At 33.0% G+C, this 15,163-nt stretch overlaps 1 protein-coding gene across 2 annotated transcripts; it reads left to right on the top strand.

The window, feature by feature from the left end:
* Positions 1-2,744: 2,744 nt before the first annotated feature.
* On the top strand, positions 2,745-14,361 carry LOC134265239 (adenosine receptor A3-like). 2 transcript variants are annotated; one of them, XM_062747486.1, is made up of 3 exons: positions 2,745-2,976; positions 7,651-7,715; positions 12,082-14,361. In XM_062747486.1, the coding sequence occupies exon 3, from the start codon at positions 12,165-12,167 to the stop codon at positions 13,461-13,463; it is 1,299 nt and encodes a 432-aa protein (XP_062603470.1). In that variant the 5' UTR covers positions 2,745-2,976; positions 7,651-7,715; positions 12,082-12,164; the 3' UTR covers positions 13,464-14,361. The 2 variants fall into 2 exon arrangements, with proteins under 2 accessions (XP_062603470.1, XP_062603471.1); XM_062747487.1 differs by lacking the exons at positions 2,745-2,976; positions 7,651-7,715 and adding an exon at positions 10,642-10,718.
* Positions 14,362-15,163: the final 802 nt, after the last annotated feature.

The raw sequence follows: 15,163 nt of genomic DNA, 5'->3' as shown, positions 1-15,163 counted from the left end.
AAAAATAAATTAATGCTTTGAAATCTGCCCTTTGATAAGCAATGGTGCCTCTTTCAAAATTTGTGAATTTCATGGTTTTTGGCTTAAAACACGAACCAAATACAATCGCTGAAAAGTTGTTACATGATACTCAGGTGACCTATAAGGCCCATGGGCCTCTTGTTATATTTAGATTTAGCAGCCGGTCGTGAAGGTTTATTCCCTCTGTATGGTTTGATATTGTCAGCGTGCACTATGACAGACTTTGAGTTCTTGGAATGTTTGATTTGATAAATAAACCATGGTCCTGTCCAGTTCCTTGCTACTTTTGCTTTTGCTCCAGTAATAATTTGGCGTTGATTGCGACGCACCATATCTCCATTGTCGTAGTTAATAATATCATAATAATGTTTGTGTCTTTGTGATAATTTCTTTGTAACTTCTTTTGCAATATTGTGCGATAAATATAATTCACATTCCAGGTTTCTCACATATTTCGATTCATTTATTCGAATTGCTTCATCCTCTGTTAATTCCGTAGTCATAACATCTATGAGCTCTAGAGTTCTGTACCGAACACCATTCTGTATGGGGTGATAGTCGTTGTTTCATGGGGTGAACAATCACGTCTATGTACTTGTCCCAGTCTGTTTGATGAGCTGAAATGTATTTCGATATAATTTTCTTTATAGTTCGGTTTAATCGCTCTACCATCCCGTTTGAGTGTGGATGGTAAGCAGTTGCCCCTGTTTTGTTGATCTGTAGCATTCTGCACATTTCTTTAAAAGGTTGACTTTCAAATTGTCTACCTTGATCGGAATATATCTCTAACTGACGCCCGTATCGTTAAATCCAACTTTTGAATAATGTTTCAGCAAATGTTTCAGCTTCCATATCGCGTAAGTATAAACTAATTCACAAAACTTGATAAAATAATCAAAGACGGCTAATATGTAAAAGTATGAAGGATATGCAGACGACGAACAGTATTCAATATCAAAGTCCTTAAAACAATACAAAATAGGAGAAGAGCAAGCACGGACCTCCAAAACATCAGAGGTGGGATCAGGTGCCACGGAGGAGTGAGCATCCCCCGCCGACCGGTCATAGGTCATTTAAGGCAACATTTTCATGTAATAGTACAAGTGCCATGAGAGAGGTTTTGAAGTCAAGGGGAGTTACCAGAATTATAATATGCTTTTGCAAAAGTTGTTTTTCTTTCATTGGATTTCAAGAGAACAAGTTCTTTTAATAATTCTTTTATAGAAATTTTCTAGAAGTTTTTTTGAAATTAAAAATTCTCACAACTCTTTGTTTAAATTAATAAATAAATTTCACTGTGCATTAGGATTGAAATTAATTATTTAATAGACACTTTCAATGCATGGGTATAATATTTTCCCTTTTACAAAAACCATACTGACAGATTTTTTGCCAGAAGTCGAACATATGAAATAAAAACTAAGCAATGAAAATATAAGTTATTGACATACGCTGGACTAAAAGTGGACACAGTTTGTTTCTAGAACAGTTGCCATATAAGCAGCAATACTACACAATATCGTAAAGCCTTTAAGGTGATTCAAATAAAAACCCTTAACATTTGTTGGTAATATTGAAAAAAAGCAGCTATAAAACTTATGAAAAGTATATTTAATTCACATATTTTGTTTTAATGTAAATAACGTGGAATATTTACAGCAAAGTATCTGTCAGTACTGACAAAATTTTATGTCAATTGTTACGAAAACAACTGCTTGTGTGTATTATAGGTATCCCTGATACCTGAACACCATAGCATTCAAAAAAAAAGCTGCGGGAAATTATCTAAACACTAAGAGTTTAACCTTTGACGCTGTGAACTATAGGTATTTCTCACCTGTATACCATAGCATACTAATTATGAACCAGAAGAAATGGTTATCAAAACACTGGGATTGGGAAGTACACCATTACAACTGTGTATTCTGTTTATCCCAGATACCTGCACTCTAAACCTAACTAATACTCTTTTTAATTTAAAATTTAGGTAAATCTTATCATTTTCTTTTCGTGATCATTAAATTTACCTTAGACAAATCATGTTTTGAAATGGAAGCTCAATGATTATTAAAAAGAAAAGAATAAAAAGCTTGTATTTTGTATTTTATTTGAACCGGAGACATTACATTTCATAGGTATACAATATTAAGCTTAATCATTTTAAAAATGCATTTATGAATAGTTTTCTAGAATAAGATACACTTTACATTTCCTTTAGTTGCAAGAAAGTATTTTTTTAAACTTAAAAACAACTTTCATGATCTAAAATCAAGTTGACATTATAGCTTACAGAAACATTGAAATAAAATTTTGTTACCTGAATAGCATTTTTATTAAAATCACTATGTATTTAAAAAGGATTAAGCTTAAGCATATTATATATACATTTGCATATACGTATAAAATAGCGCTTCGAAATTCCTCTGAATATAGACATTCCTGCGTCACTCCCTTGTCGCGTGTTAACGTTGCTTTTACCTTTTGGTGCAGAAAATTGATTTTGATGTAATTTAACAGGTGTACAAAAGATCTAGTCTTTATGATTAATTAACCTTTGTCACGATAACAAAATCTGCATTGTTATGCAATCCTTTTCTTTTTATGTACAGCTGCATTGTTTTTAGTAGTCTTCTCGATCCAAAACACAGATTTTCATTTCATTTTGCGACTCCTGTTTTAAGTATGGTATCGATGAGCCTTAGTTGACAAGCTTTGGGCCTGGTTTGTTGACTCAGACGACGTGATAATGATACCCTTATATTTACTGTGATGCTATTGATGGGATGTTTTACACCTAACAGGTGCGCGGTTCCCCAGGGACGGATAGCATCTTCAATAATGTATGGACAGAACAGTTTAAATTCTCAAAACAATGCTACTGATGTCATGGTCTTGCTTGATTAGTTTATATTTTTTAAAGCAGAAAAGGACACTTTCTCTTGGATCTCCACACAGGTAGGTCTGCTTGTAGTTGATGTAAAAAGATTCTTATCACCTGATTATTGTATATTGCCTTTTTAAAAATGGCTTAGATGATTATTTGTAGATATACAAATGCAAAAAAAAAATCGAAGATGTAAGAAAGCTAAAAAAATATATATCTGAAATTGATTTCAAAATGTTCCCTTCCAATCTCATAAAACAATAGACCTTTGAAGTTGACACGGTGAGCATTCAAGAAAGCTATTTAATGGAAGTTTTATTTTATATATATCTGAAATTGATTTCAAAATGTTCCCTTCCAATCTCATAAAACAATAAACCTTTGAAGTTGACACGGTGAGCATTCTCAACTCGATTCTATTTATAAGTAAGATAAAATATTCCATGGCAAGTTTAAATGTAAACAATCATAAACAATCATAAATACATATATAGGGAAATGATCTGTTTTACATTTATTTTAGAGTGATTAAAACAAATTCATCGAGTATATATACATGTAAGAATATCAAATAATTACTCATATAACCCATATAAATAAAGATAAATCAATAAGCCTATCAAATATACACTATATTGTTGACAGTTCGTTATTCTTAGATTACACTTCTTTAGTATGAGAAGGTTCTATGAATCGGTTTTTGATTTTGATGAACGGTGATACCATGGTTATGATAAATCTAAATGTCTGTCAGATTATTTTTATTTCCAAACGCCACTTTTCCTTATAAGCTTTAGCTTTATCTATATAAAATTTTGAACAGAAGAAGACTACTAGTTAAGGTACATGTACATTTTTTGCTCATTTGTCCAAAATATAGCAATGAAAGGTTGCAATTAATGGAAACAATATCAAAAATCAACCCAAACTTCTCTTCTTTGACACCTGCTGAAAAACTTATATGGTCAGATATTGAATAATGAAAATAAAGAAATTTTATGCTTACTTGGACAATTTATTTCTGAAAATGGTAAATGAACCAGTGTATAATTACATAGATTCTGTCATCATGTTTATGAATGCTAAGCCATTTAAATTTATACATGTATAGCATCACATTTTTGCATTGCTTTGTGATCATTGACATTCTTCTGGACACTTATATTATGTATGATCATTGACACTGAAAACAGTATCATTATGTAACTTGGTCATTTATATAACTGTTAAAAAAATTACATTGTTAAAAAAAAGAAAAAGAATGTTTAAATTGTAATTTATGTACTATGTTGAAATGCCTGTCGGGCCCCTTCATTGGTGAATAAAATATCTTGTATTTTGTACATAATTCTGCATATCAGTTTTTATTTTATTTTATAAACAGTGTTTCCGTATTATCATAGTGAATTTCTTCCAGTGCCTAATTTCACTATAGTTGCAGGAATTGATCAAAACTTTCTATTTAAGGTAACCACAAAATTTCTTCAAAATTTCTTTTTCCTTCAGGTTTATCTGATGCAAATAAAACGTTAAAAACTAAACACCTTACTCTGTTTTTGATCAGTGTGTTTATATGATTACTTATATGAAATGTTCAAGTATCACTTTCAAATCAATACAGTAACTCTTTTTTTCAGTTTTGGTCCGATTTTTATAATTGTTACACAAGTAGACTTCACAAAGACACAGTCCTGTAAGCTCTGATAATAATAATAATAATACTTTATTTAAAGAGGGTAACCCGATTAGTGCAATGCACTTCCTGTCTTCCTGGGGGCCCTCTAAACACATTCACAATAAAACAATTATAAAAACATTGTACAATATTATAATAAATAACACAATATGACGTACAAATACAATTACATGTACGATTTTAGGACATGGAATTATATTTCTTTTAGTTGCGGCATATTATAATACATTTTTCTACATTTGTACGAAATGTTTCTACAGTTGGTGAAAAACGTACATGCAAAAGTAATTTGTTCCATAAATGAACATCGAAATAATGAAAGATATCTAGATGAGGTCATCTGTAAAGTAATGTAAATTGACAATTATTTCGACTCAACACTGGATATAACAACTGGGTCTGTAGAAGGGCTGAAAAATAATTTTTGGACTTTTTCTGCATAAATTCTAACAATATGTTAAAAATGAAGTAATTTAGAGAAAAGTGAATATTAAGGAAATTTAATAAAATAAGGAAATTTAGGAATGGATTATACAGAAATAATCGCTTCCTGGAGGTTTTAAATCTGACAAGCTTTAACCAGTCAGTCAGAAAGGCGCAAACATTTCTAAATATGGCGTAAATGTTGTGACCAAGTTCATAGGGCCTTTGTTTGACCCCCAAAAGAGACAAAACCAAGAATCCTTATTTCATGTGTTGCTGTTGATATAGTTTTAATACTTTAGTGTCAGGTTTTTCCAATTTATGTAACCGAATCATCCCCCTGTAAAAATATTCTCGAGAACGTCTCATAAAAAATGCGCAATTTTTTTTTCTGAAGGTTCTATTTTAATCTGAAAAAGAAAAGAAATTATAAAGCTTTAGATTCTGGTAATTGTCTTTATATAAATAATTACTGAAGAATCATTTTATATATGCTTTATGATCATTTTAGTATTGAGAATATTGCATTAAAACATGATAAAAACGCTAATAGCTTGTGCATAATTTATCTTGATTAGTTTTGACAGAGATGACTGTAATGATCATCGCAGCTTAGACTTTATTTGAAACAAAGGTTTAAAATTCATTCCTGTTGATTTAAATTTAAAAAATCCCATCAAGAATCTATTTATATTATGTGCATACAACCTATCAAAATCAATATTTACATATTCTTACTAATTTAGATATTTGAATAGGTGTGTTCCCATTTCGTCTTAACAGTGAAATACAGGTAAGAAATAGCTAAAAAAAAAAAAAAGTACTTGGGCGAAATGGGAATTTTAGTATTTGTAAATTTTATTACTAGGTTGATATAAAAATCTATGTGACAATTTTTTTAGATTGAATTTAACAGTTGATGGGAATTTATGAATACCTTGAATGAAATAATACACGTAATACAAGTATTTTTTTTTAAATACTTTAAGCTACAATTAATATATTAAATTTTCATTACCTTAATTCACCTGAGAGCTTACTATGGCGAAATGGGAATGCCAAATTTTACAGTGAAGGTCAGATGGGAACAAACTTTTGAATAATGACCTGAAACATGTTTTGACCTAAAGAAAATCCTCAAAATAAAACTTTATCCTTCCTCAGTATATATACTGATATGCATGGTTGCTGCTTAGATATAAAATTAAATCATTAAAAACAAATTTCAGTCTGACTAAACTAAAAAGATAAAGTTTAAATGAGCGTCCGATATCATACGTTCACGGTTTCTGATTGATTTGATCATATCGCGCTGGTGATCAGTATTAAAACCTTGGTGAATGAATTATTGATGTGCGTCCCCATCCCTCTGATGTATTGTAACATTTTAATCTCTTACATACCATTATGACGGTAAGATGATACAGTGTTCGGATGAAGAATTAACCGCCGATAATCAACGAGAAAAAACCTGTCCCTTTCAATAACAACAATGTTCTGCACAAAGCAAAACAAAACTTATAGCCGTCAATAATACAGTAGAGAAAACCTGTCTATACTATAACAACTCTGTACTGCACAAACCCAAAATAAATACGCATATTAATAATTATATTTTTCCCAATGAACAATATGGATGTTCTTTCTTGCGTCACTAGGTCTTCTTTGTATTTCTGACGGCTTAAAGCGTAGTGAAGAGTTCAACTCAACGAAGTTGGGGAGCTTATGTGATACCTTCGGGGTCGGCGTCCAAAATTAAAGTTTTTGACCTGCAGTTTTTTTTTTACACCTAGAGTAGTCAGAGAAGTATGAAGGATGATTCCATCTATATAGTTTGTTTTACTGTACCTTCCAATGTTTCTGATGTTGTAATTACAGCAAATGAATGACCAAGTTAATGTTTTTCTAGCAGGTTAAAGTTTTATACTTTTTGAAACTTTGACATTGCCCATAACTTTTGGAAACGTTGGTTCTAGGGCTTTTATATTGACCATGTGTTTACTCATGTGAATCCCTGGTTTCCAACAATTTGATCCTGGAGTTTGATTTAATTTAAAAATAAACTTAATCACTGGCCATACCTTTTGAATGGTCGAAGTTTGGACTTTCATATTTTACAAGTATATTTACTGAGACAATTAAATCCTTTATATCTTAGAGATTTACCTTCCTCTGAGAATCTTTAATCTTTGTCGTTAGCTGTCACACAGGGCATCAGTGTTTCACAATCACGTCTTTTTTTTTGTTTCTTTTAAATTGTCACTTGGTTTCTTTTCTTTTTGGCAATAGCGTCATAAAAAGAAGCACATGATCTAAAAGAAAAAAACATATCAAGATGATAAAATCATAGTAATATGAAATCACAGTATATATCATAAACTATTTCATTATAGCATATTATTTTATACATGTTTTATAGCGTTTTTTTTTTTTGCATTGCATATGCCGCCATGCATTTATACGACAGTTGTAATTAGTTCATGTACATGCAGGAGCTTAAATATATAATCTATAATCGATTTAAGCCTCGTGAAACACACGATACGTATATTTCTTACCTGTCAGGCTGGTAAACATTGACAAGGTGTTATATAACACAGGCTGTAATTGTTTCGTCCAATTTCAGGTAAAATATGTGCAATTCTCCTCCACGTTTGGCGTGGGAGTCCTACTCTGTTACTACTTTCTAAGGTACGTTTTTCTGCATGCTTACGTTTTGATAATATTGACAAAATATCTTTTCAAGTTAAAAAATTCCAGAAAAATGAATTTTATCAACCATCTGTTATTAATGCATTGACGTAAAAAATAAAACTCTGAGGTATATTCCGTGCAGTATTCAATATAATTCTATTGTGTTGAATCATGTTTTTTTTTAAACAACTGCACTACGGAAATTAATCATTATATAAAAATACTGCATGTAGTTGACAGCAACATTAAAAATCCCCCCCCCTTGAAAACCATAATTGTTAACCGAGGGGTGAATATTTTCAATGCTATCCTCAGCTACACACTCAATTTATAATTTGATGCTGAATCTTTTATACAGTAAATACACTGTATAATACTGAACAGTGCGCGAGTAAATTCTCAACAGCCAATACTTTTTAGAATAACCTAATAGTTTTTGAAACATATGTTTTTCGACGAATAAGATTCAACTAATTTATATAAAACAATAAAATATTAATTTATTCTCAAAGTTATAAGTACATCTAAATATGTTTAAAAGCTGGAATTTGTTTTCTTGCACAAGAAGCAAAGATCTATTTTTTTCTTTGTTGATATGTTTAAAAATAAGACTTTTATTTTGTATATAATCAATTTTATATTTATTTAATGAACAACACCTCCCTCTCCACCAGCCCCTCCAAAAAACAAATAAAATACAAAATTAAAACGGCCCAATTAAAGAAACTCGGCATACTGTAAAATCACATATATTGGTTCATGGGGATTTGATTTCGTGGTTGAAGAATTGTGCAGTGGTACTATACGTGAAAAATTGCATTTAGTGGTGGACATAAATTCGTAGGTCATCTCATACCTCTTCATACCTTGAAAAGCACGAAATTAAAGTCCCACGAAAATTAGTGATTTCACAGGATATCCCATAACATTGTCCCTTCTTTTTCTGTCGACCGACCAGTATAGTCAGGGAGTACACATCTTTCTAAAAACCCACAGAGAATTTTGATTCAGATATTGATCTGAAAAATCAAAATTCCTGTACGCATACGTGTGGTCAACATCTGATCTGACATAACAGAATATAAATAGATTCAGCCGGTAAATGCTTCAATTACATGTACTTTTGCCACAAAGCTCGGTGGCAAAATTAACAACAACATGATCTTTACTGGACATTGAATTCAAATTCAGTAAAATACTGACAAAAGTTAAATACAAAACAACATCATAGCACATGTCCCTGTGCACGGGACGAGTTGAAATGATAGGTATATCTGGTAAATAATATTTCTTTCCTTATTTTACAACATTGATTTTTTTATTGAATAATTTCTTTTCTCTTATTATAATAAAAACTATATGCATTCTGAGAGTATTGCATCAGCAATACATGCCCCCAAACTGGATTCTCCTTTTCTCTTTGGAATGTCATTTTATAGGACCCTGTATAAAATATGGACAATTTGGAAATTCCTCGTTAGTGAATGAAAATCCTTGGTGAAGCATGAAGACTTGACAGTTGTTCAAAATAGTTATGCCTGCATAAAAAATCTTGCATGTCAACATTAAGCAACCCACATGGAATGCCACATGTATATAAATTGTAAATATCAAAACACTGATCTTTTAGATGACCAGAGACTTAAAGTCAGTTTCCTTCCTGACGCCGAGAAGAAAGGCGACCTACCGAGTAATATGTATTAACTTCTGTAACCCTATCAGCAGGGATAACGACAAATTGGCATGATGCGTAATATTCAAGAATATTGAATTCACTGAAGCCAACGTCTCATGTTCTTTACATGTGTGTGCGTCGTGCGTAAATTTTTCACATTTTTAACGTCTTCTCAAGAATTACTGGACCAATTACAATCAAACTTACCGCAAGCAAAGTATCCTTGGCTGTAGGGGAGTTTCATTAAATGAAGGGCAGTACCTTCCAATGGGAGACAATCAAGGAAAGACAAAAATAGGGCAGGGTCATTTTAAACATTCTCAAGAACTACTGGACAGGAAGAGTTGAAACATATATATGGAAGCTTCCTGACATAGTTTGAATCAAGGCTTTTTGATATCATTGACAGCTGCTTTTTCAATAAATATGGAACTCGTAAATTCACTTACCTGGTCACTGGCCATTTGCAAAATTATTTTGTTAAAAAACATTCTGATTGCACACACAAGTACTCTGAAGTTGACATCAAAATGATGCTCGAGTTTCTAATTGACAAAATCTATGTGGTTTTTTGAGACCAGGTCTTCCAACAATCTATTGGAAATCCCATGAGTACAAATAAATTGCACTTCGTTTTGTATTCATATGAAGCAGAATTTGTGCAAAAGCTTATACGTGAAAAGAAGAAAGCACTTTCTATGGCCTCTAACTCGACATTTAGATATATCGACGACATATTGTCAATTCACAATGGTCATTTCCACTCCTATGTCCATACGATTTATCCTGGTGAGCTTGAATCTGACACATCTGTTTTATACTTGGATATTTTACTTGAAAAGACGTTAATGGTAATCTAACAACCAAGTTCTATGATCAACGTGATGACTTTAACTTTACCTTCGTCAACTTCCCTTACTTATGCAGCAATATACCTTCATCACCTGCATACGGAGTTTATATTTCTCAGTTGATTATACGCAAGAGCATGCTCTACGTATGAACAATTTTTAAAATGAGGTAAATTATTGACAAGCAAGTTGATGAAACAAGAATATCAGCAGTCTCGCTTAAAGTCATCATTTCGTAAGTTCTATGCTCGATACAATGACCTTGTCAGCAAATACAATTTATCATTGAGGCAAAAGATGATTGACGTTTTTCATGCTTATTGTTACAAAATGTAGACTATTATTTTTACACTGAATTGACGACGGTTTTCTGTTTTTTCCCGATAGTGACAAGGAGCACACGGCGGATGTGAGCAGTCGACAGGGGATGCTCACTCCTCCATGGCACCTGATCCAACCTCTGATGTTTTAAAGGTCCGTGTTTGCTCTTCTCCTATTTTGTATTGTTTTATGGACTTTGATATTGAATGCTGTTCGTTATCTCCATGTCCTTTATTTGTTCAAATTATGCCTCCTTGGGCAGGGTGATGCCACAGGCTCAGTGAGGTATCAAAGTTCTAAATAGGAATCCACCTTTAGTAAAATCATTAAAAATCAAGAAAAGCAAAGCCAAAGATAGATTTTTTTCTCATTGGAAGCACCCGTAAGTACGGTATTGTAGATTCATGTTTGTTCAAGTGATGACCCCCTTTGGAAGTGTGTGACTACAGTAAGGGATCAGAATTTTCATGGGAATGTACATTAAGATTTTCAAGAACAGCAGACCCCTGGGTGATTGCATATTGGGAGATCCAGGTTTAATAAAGAGTTTATCGAAAAAAAACCTTTACGTTGTCCTCTTAACAAGAACAACGACAACAGAACTAGTGACAGTCATATTTATATGGAAGGATCCTCAAGTAATACATAATGCCAGATTCAATTGTGTTTAGATCATGACCCCAAAGGGGAATTGGGCTACTACAAGAGATTACATTTTTTAGAACAGTAGATTAGAAAAAAACATCAAATTATGCTCATTTAGAAGAGATGTGCCGGTATGTTGTGTCATAATATGCCAGCATAGATCCTCAGGTAATGCAGATTCAAGTATCCCCTTCACCCTCAAAATTCAATTGGGTTGGGAAAGAACATGATTTGGGATCAAATTTCATACAAGAATAGATGTTTAATATTGTTTGGAGGATGCAAAGTATTGATTCAGAAATTTTAGTGTTTATTTCATTCATCAATTTACAAGGGACAAGGTGCATAAATTTGAGAACAATTACAGAGTTCTCATCAAACAGTTTATGATATATAAGTATATTTAGCCAGTTCCAGCTGGACTCAAAGTGGATATATAGCCTGAAAAATTCATTCTACTCAGGAGATCATTAAAACCCACGGGCCACTTGTTTGAATTGGAACCTGCTGTTTCATCCTTTGTTTTAAATTGTTTTTTTTTTTAAGATTAATTATTTTATTACTGTATGTGCGAATTGGCAGATTATGTTACTTGTATAAATATTTATTTAAGAATTCGATATTTGGGTCATAAAACAGGGTGTGTGTACAAGTGTATCTGCTTTTTGTCGCTTATAAGTTGGACTTAGTTTTAAAAGTGACGATTTACAGCTAATTTTAAGAAAATAAGGAGTGAAGTATGAAAAATTATAGTGTCGATATAATGTTTTAATGTCATATATGTTAAACATAATGTATAAATTCTAAAAAAAAAAAAAAAAAATTAAAATTCATTTGATGAAATCCTAATAAGAGATTTATTATTTTACAGACAGGACATGCGTTGAAAACTTGGGAAAGCAAACCAAACCTCTCGTGATGTCAGCGGGATGAACCTGTCGTGATGTCGGCGGGATGAACCTGTCGCTTAACACCAACTTGACAGACTCTGGGTCAAAGGAACAGAAACTTCTACAGATTGTCGACCGTTTCATTCCACTTTTGTTCGTTTGGGGAGGATTGGGAATATTTTCTATTTTATCCAATGCAATATTCCTGTTATTGTCTAAATTTACGACAGGCGGCAAGAGCCCAGTGTTAGTGTTTATGAGGAGTATATGCTGGGCCGACGCCATGCTTGGTCTTTATGCAATAATTAAGGCGTTCGTTTTTTATTCGTTGCAAACAACCAAGGTGAATTGCTTTCTCCCGGACAGTATCCTGATCACGGGAACCACTGCTTCCTTGTTCACTCTCGTGTGGCTCCATGCCGATTGCTGTCTACGATTCACCCACCCGCTTAATTATATTCTTCATATGAAGAAAAACAACATAATTACAGGGATGGTGTTTTTATGGAATATATCTTTCGTTCTAGGATTTCTTCCCTTAATGGGTTTGAATAATACCAGTGCTCGTTGTGCATACGGGGAATTTTTTTCCATTGCGTACGTGTGTTCTATTATTTGCCTATGGTGTGTCGGATTACTTTCCAATATAGTAATGGAAATAATTCTTAAACTTTACATAGAGAAAGTGAAACACAATCAACATTTATTGACGATTAATAGCCGGGAATTTCATCGCTTCCAGAACCTGATTTGGATAAACAGAATTGAATTGATAGGATGGTTATCTTGTATTGTACTTTTGGGAGTATTCCTCATTATCAGCGTGGTGATATTTAGTGATGTTATCTATTTTCACGTCATTGAAGTTCATATTTTATGCATCGTGCCAATATTTTTATTACGCTCTTGTATTATTTCAGTAGTTAGAAGTTATAAAACAACACAAATCCACATAGCTACAAAGAAACTGAGAAGGCAAGTAACAAGTATAATACATAAGCATCCAAAGGCATCAAAGGCCAACTCTGCCACAGATACAATTAGGTCAAACCTAGACAGCGATAAATCAACGGACGTAAATAATAGCTTAAAAGCAAGCTTCCGGAAAGGTACTACAAATGGAGATAATACAAATATAAAAGACAGGGGAAATTCCCAGCGACGGAACTCCCAGAGGAATAATTCTTCCTGTCCAAAGGCGCATCCGAGATCATATGCTAAAAGTGTAACAGCGGTAGACAACCCTGCATTCAACATGGTGGACGAGGTGTCATATATTACGTCACTTCCTGTGTCCTGTAAGAATGGCCTTCTGATTTTAGAGACTGAATCACAAAAGGATTGTGAAGTGACCCGTCTTTGATTTTTTTCAAATTACAAAAAATATTAAATCAGTCCTTTCATCTTGATAGAGTATAGCTTTTACAAGTTGAACTTAGATTCTATAATGGATCATTTATTAACCTCCCCATGAATCAACTAATTACTAGTAGATGGGCTGAATGGTCCCATCTCATTAACTTATCCCTCAAAACAATTGAATTTATTTGGTTGAATAACTTTGAAAATTATAGCATTACTTTTCAGAATATAGTTTTTATCTACTAAGAATAATAAAATACATTTACTTATAGCATTTGTGTTTAACGTCGTTTCGAGAATTTATCACTCATGTTCAGACCCCTTTCTAGTGGAGGGGGTAAAATTGTTCTGTGTAGCAAGTACGGTCTTTGAGCAGTAAGGTACTCTTTTCGTAGGATCGACTACAGTGTCACGGGTAGTCACTCGCATGGCGAAGTGGTTAAAATGTCTGCTCTACAGTCGCAGAGTATGATCTCTAGGTGGCAGATTCGAATCCCAGTGCGCGCGGGACTTAAAGACTGTGCCTCTGGATGACACCGTATAAACCGAGGACCCTTGTCGCACAAAAAACCACTCCTCAATAATTAAAGGACCTTAATGCCAAATAAGTTTTAAATTTTGCAGCACCAGGTATTGGTGGCGCATGCGTCTCAATTTAAATGATTTTTTTTTCAAAAGGCTGTTATAAAAACAAACTGTGACACTGGACCTCATCCACTGTCTCGTCGAAAGACAACTGCTCTAACCACTGTACCAGATTGGGATGAGAGATTGCACTGCGTTTTAAACGATCAAAATAATTTTAGGGCTGAGAAATTTATGTGAAAAGAACAATTTGATACATTTATACATGTATGAGCATTTGCGACAAACTCGAATAAAAATATTTCCTTTCCTGATTTTTATGTACATTATGATTTTTTACTCTTTGAGATACACATTTTTACCAATATCCCCTCCCCTCGTTTTTAACAGTAATCTACATGTTTATATAATATATTTTTAACAGCAACCACCCACAAATCGTTAACATTAAATTCGCTTTCTTGCATTGTACAAAATTTAAAAACATTACGGTTGAAAACTTCAGTTACCAAATAAAAAAATGTTATAAAAAATATACACTCAGCCACCCTTTACTCCTTCAATATCTACAGGTGTCTTCGTTTTAGAATTAAATACCTCTGGACAAGGTTTCAAATACTGGGTAGAAAAATTGAGTTGTTATCATTTCCATTTGAAGTGTACCGCTTCACATTACCACAACCTATTGTGATAGCAGCCCTTCAGGTTGTTTGGTTGATCGTGAAGCAGGCTATTGCAGGGAAAAAGCACAAACAAGAATCATAGAGCTTGCGGTTTGGAGGCTTGTACTTTTTCCCTTGAGCGCACCTGTCATCATCGGTTGTTACAAAATAGGTTGTGACGTAATGTAAAACGATACGCTTTACTGTTATTGATAATATCACGTATTTTGTAATTCAAAACTCCTACATTTCAAATTGAGACCTAATCATGTGTCGTAACATTTGTACATATATGTTAAACAAGAGGCCCATGGGCCACATCGCTCATCTGAGTACTTTTGGCCATTCCTTTATTTAACAAATTTGTAATGCCTATCTTCATTTGTGACCTTGCCCTTCCCCTGGTGGACATGATTTTAAAAATTTAGAATTTATACTACCCAAGGATGCTTCC

Source organism: Saccostrea cucullata, unplaced genomic scaffold, assembly GCF_032062105.1.
Source record: "Saccostrea cucullata isolate Sc308-1 unplaced genomic scaffold, CSIRO_AGI_Scuc_v1 ctg302, whole genome shotgun sequence".
Classification (NCBI taxonomy): Eukaryota; Metazoa; Mollusca; class Bivalvia; order Ostreida; family Ostreidae; genus Saccostrea; species Saccostrea cuccullata.
Note: the sequence above shows the minus strand (reverse complement) of the source record. Positions and strands in the feature narration are given on the sequence as shown.